This window comes from Halyomorpha halys, unplaced genomic scaffold, assembly GCF_000696795.3.
Source record: "Halyomorpha halys isolate HHAL.00 unplaced genomic scaffold, Hhal_1.1 Scaffold252.1, whole genome shotgun sequence".
NCBI lineage: Eukaryota > Metazoa > Arthropoda > Insecta > Hemiptera > Pentatomidae > Halyomorpha > Halyomorpha halys.
The window spans coordinates 101,469-103,430 of record NW_027108761.1 but is presented as its reverse complement, the minus strand read 5'-3'; the positions used below and the strand labels follow the sequence as shown (position 1 = coordinate 103,430).

General features: G+C 30.9%; 1 protein-coding gene and 1 long non-coding RNA gene across 2 annotated transcripts in view; one reads left to right on the top strand and one right to left on the bottom strand.

Moving 5' to 3' along the window:
- LOC106680271 (carboxypeptidase B) overlaps positions 1-1,950 on the bottom strand; it is a 12,908-nt gene extending 10,958 nt beyond the window's left edge. Inside the window, exons 1-2 of the mRNA XM_067047073.1 lie at positions 1,843-1,950; positions 550-735 (exon numbers count right to left, since the gene is read on the bottom strand). Of these exons, the coding sequence (XP_066903174.1) occupies positions 550-694 (145 nt within the window). The 5' untranslated portion in view covers positions 695-735; positions 1,843-1,950. The remainder of the gene's footprint in view (positions 1-549; positions 736-1,842) is intronic.
- The window catches only part of LOC106680275 (uncharacterized), a 23,084-nt gene that overhangs the window by 10,992 nt on the left and 10,130 nt on the right, over positions 1-1,962 (top strand). The window lies entirely within an intron of this gene.

Genomic DNA, 1,962 nt, shown 5'->3' with positions numbered 1-1,962 from the left:
CATCACTATTACCTATTGCCCACAGCTGTGTGGCAGATTGTAATATCTATCAATAAAAACAATTCTTAATGATTTGGCTCCATGTGATGAATCATACATCAATAAACAGCTAAGATTAAATAAAACTTGGAATACAATTTTTAAATATTATAATTAGTTTTGAAATCATACTATATATCTTTATGGGGAGAATGAATCTATCGGTCTATTTAGTCATCACTTCTTTCTCTCTTTCCTCTGATAATCTATTAAAATTATATAGCATGCTTATTATATAAACCAGGGCGCATTATGATAAATATAACATTAGTAATTAAAGAATACAATAAAAAAAAGGACGTAATATTACACTGTTACTAAATCCATTGTTACTATTAATATTTGATAGTAGTAATTACAGTTACCATCCAGGTGGAAAAGAATGATTCCTTAGTATTTTCAATTTTTTTTACTAAGCATTATAAATATTTTTATTACTCCTAATTTTCGTATTTTTAATTTGATATTACAGTGAGTTTAATGAATGGAATTAGAATCAATCTAACTTACCATCATCAAATAAGTAGTCGTTTTTGTATGAGAGTTCTTTCTCCTGTTCTATAACCTGTTGTACATCGTCTATCATGACCTGGAAGGGAAGTTGGTTCGTTCTCAAGTACTGCTTGACTGGGCTTAACTTACTTTTTGGTATCATCACCTGTGCGTGGCTTTTGTTCTGTCCCCAGAGATCCAAGACTGAAATTTAAAATAAACAATCCTTCGTAAAATCCTTAATGCTCCTTACTTTGTCACAAATCAAATCATCCATCAGGACATCAATGTCCCCTATGTTGCCGATTTGGCCAGATACCAATCCTCCCATAATAAACTTCGCAACCACCCAAACCAACTGGTTTCTAACCTGCCTTCTCCTTCACTACCTAATAATCCTCCTAGGCGTCTGAAAAGAAGATGGCCTCGAGATCTTCTCCTTTAGAAATGTTTTTGTAGTTCTATCGATGGGTAGATTCTCCACATGTTTTTATCATGTCATAATATCACTTACAGCAAATTTACTTGATGTGTCTATATGTGTACAGTTGTATATATCAATAAATAAATTATTAAAAAAAAAAATAAACAAAAAGTTGCTCGAATATTTAATGTTATATTCCTGACGTGACATGGGATAAAATGTCCGTGAATTTCCGAATGAATTTTAAATTTATTAATTAATAAAATACTTAAGGGCTATTGCCCTCGGGCTTTACCCGAGTAAGGAAATTTTCAGGTATCAACTTGAAAAAAAAAAATTCTAAATTTTCATAGGTCAGCTCAAAATTAATACCATTGTCAAACTCGAATACAACATCTAGAGAGAGAAAGAAATACTTTATTCATTCATGCTGCCCAAATACATCGGGTTGCTACATCACACAGCATACTGGTCAATCCGTGACTGGACATATATAAATTACATATTTTGTCTGTAATTGTGTATTAGTGTATGAATGTAGATAGTATTCAAAAATTCTGTAACTATAACATTTCGGGTATGTTATCAAACTGAGGATGTGGTAATGTACTTGTAGTATTTAGGTAGACTATCCCTTAAGCTGATGAAAATTCTACTTCTCTCCCCATTGCATTACGACATCGTCATCTTTTGCTAAACTATTGTTTTCTTTAATAAATAACTCAAACACTATCCAATTATAGTCTCAAAACTTTATTTCTTTTATAAATCCAACGTTTCGGCCAATCCGGCCATCTTCAAAGACATCTACTACAAAAATTTCTATTATATGTATGATCCTACAAACAGTTTAAATTCTTAACATTATTATTTATAATTTACCTTACCTCAATACTACTTTGCAAACATATAATTTAAAACACTCTAAAAACTTCATTCAGGCTATTCTGCCCAGGTCAAAACATTAATATCTATGAAAACATTAAAAACATTAGGTAAAATTATTT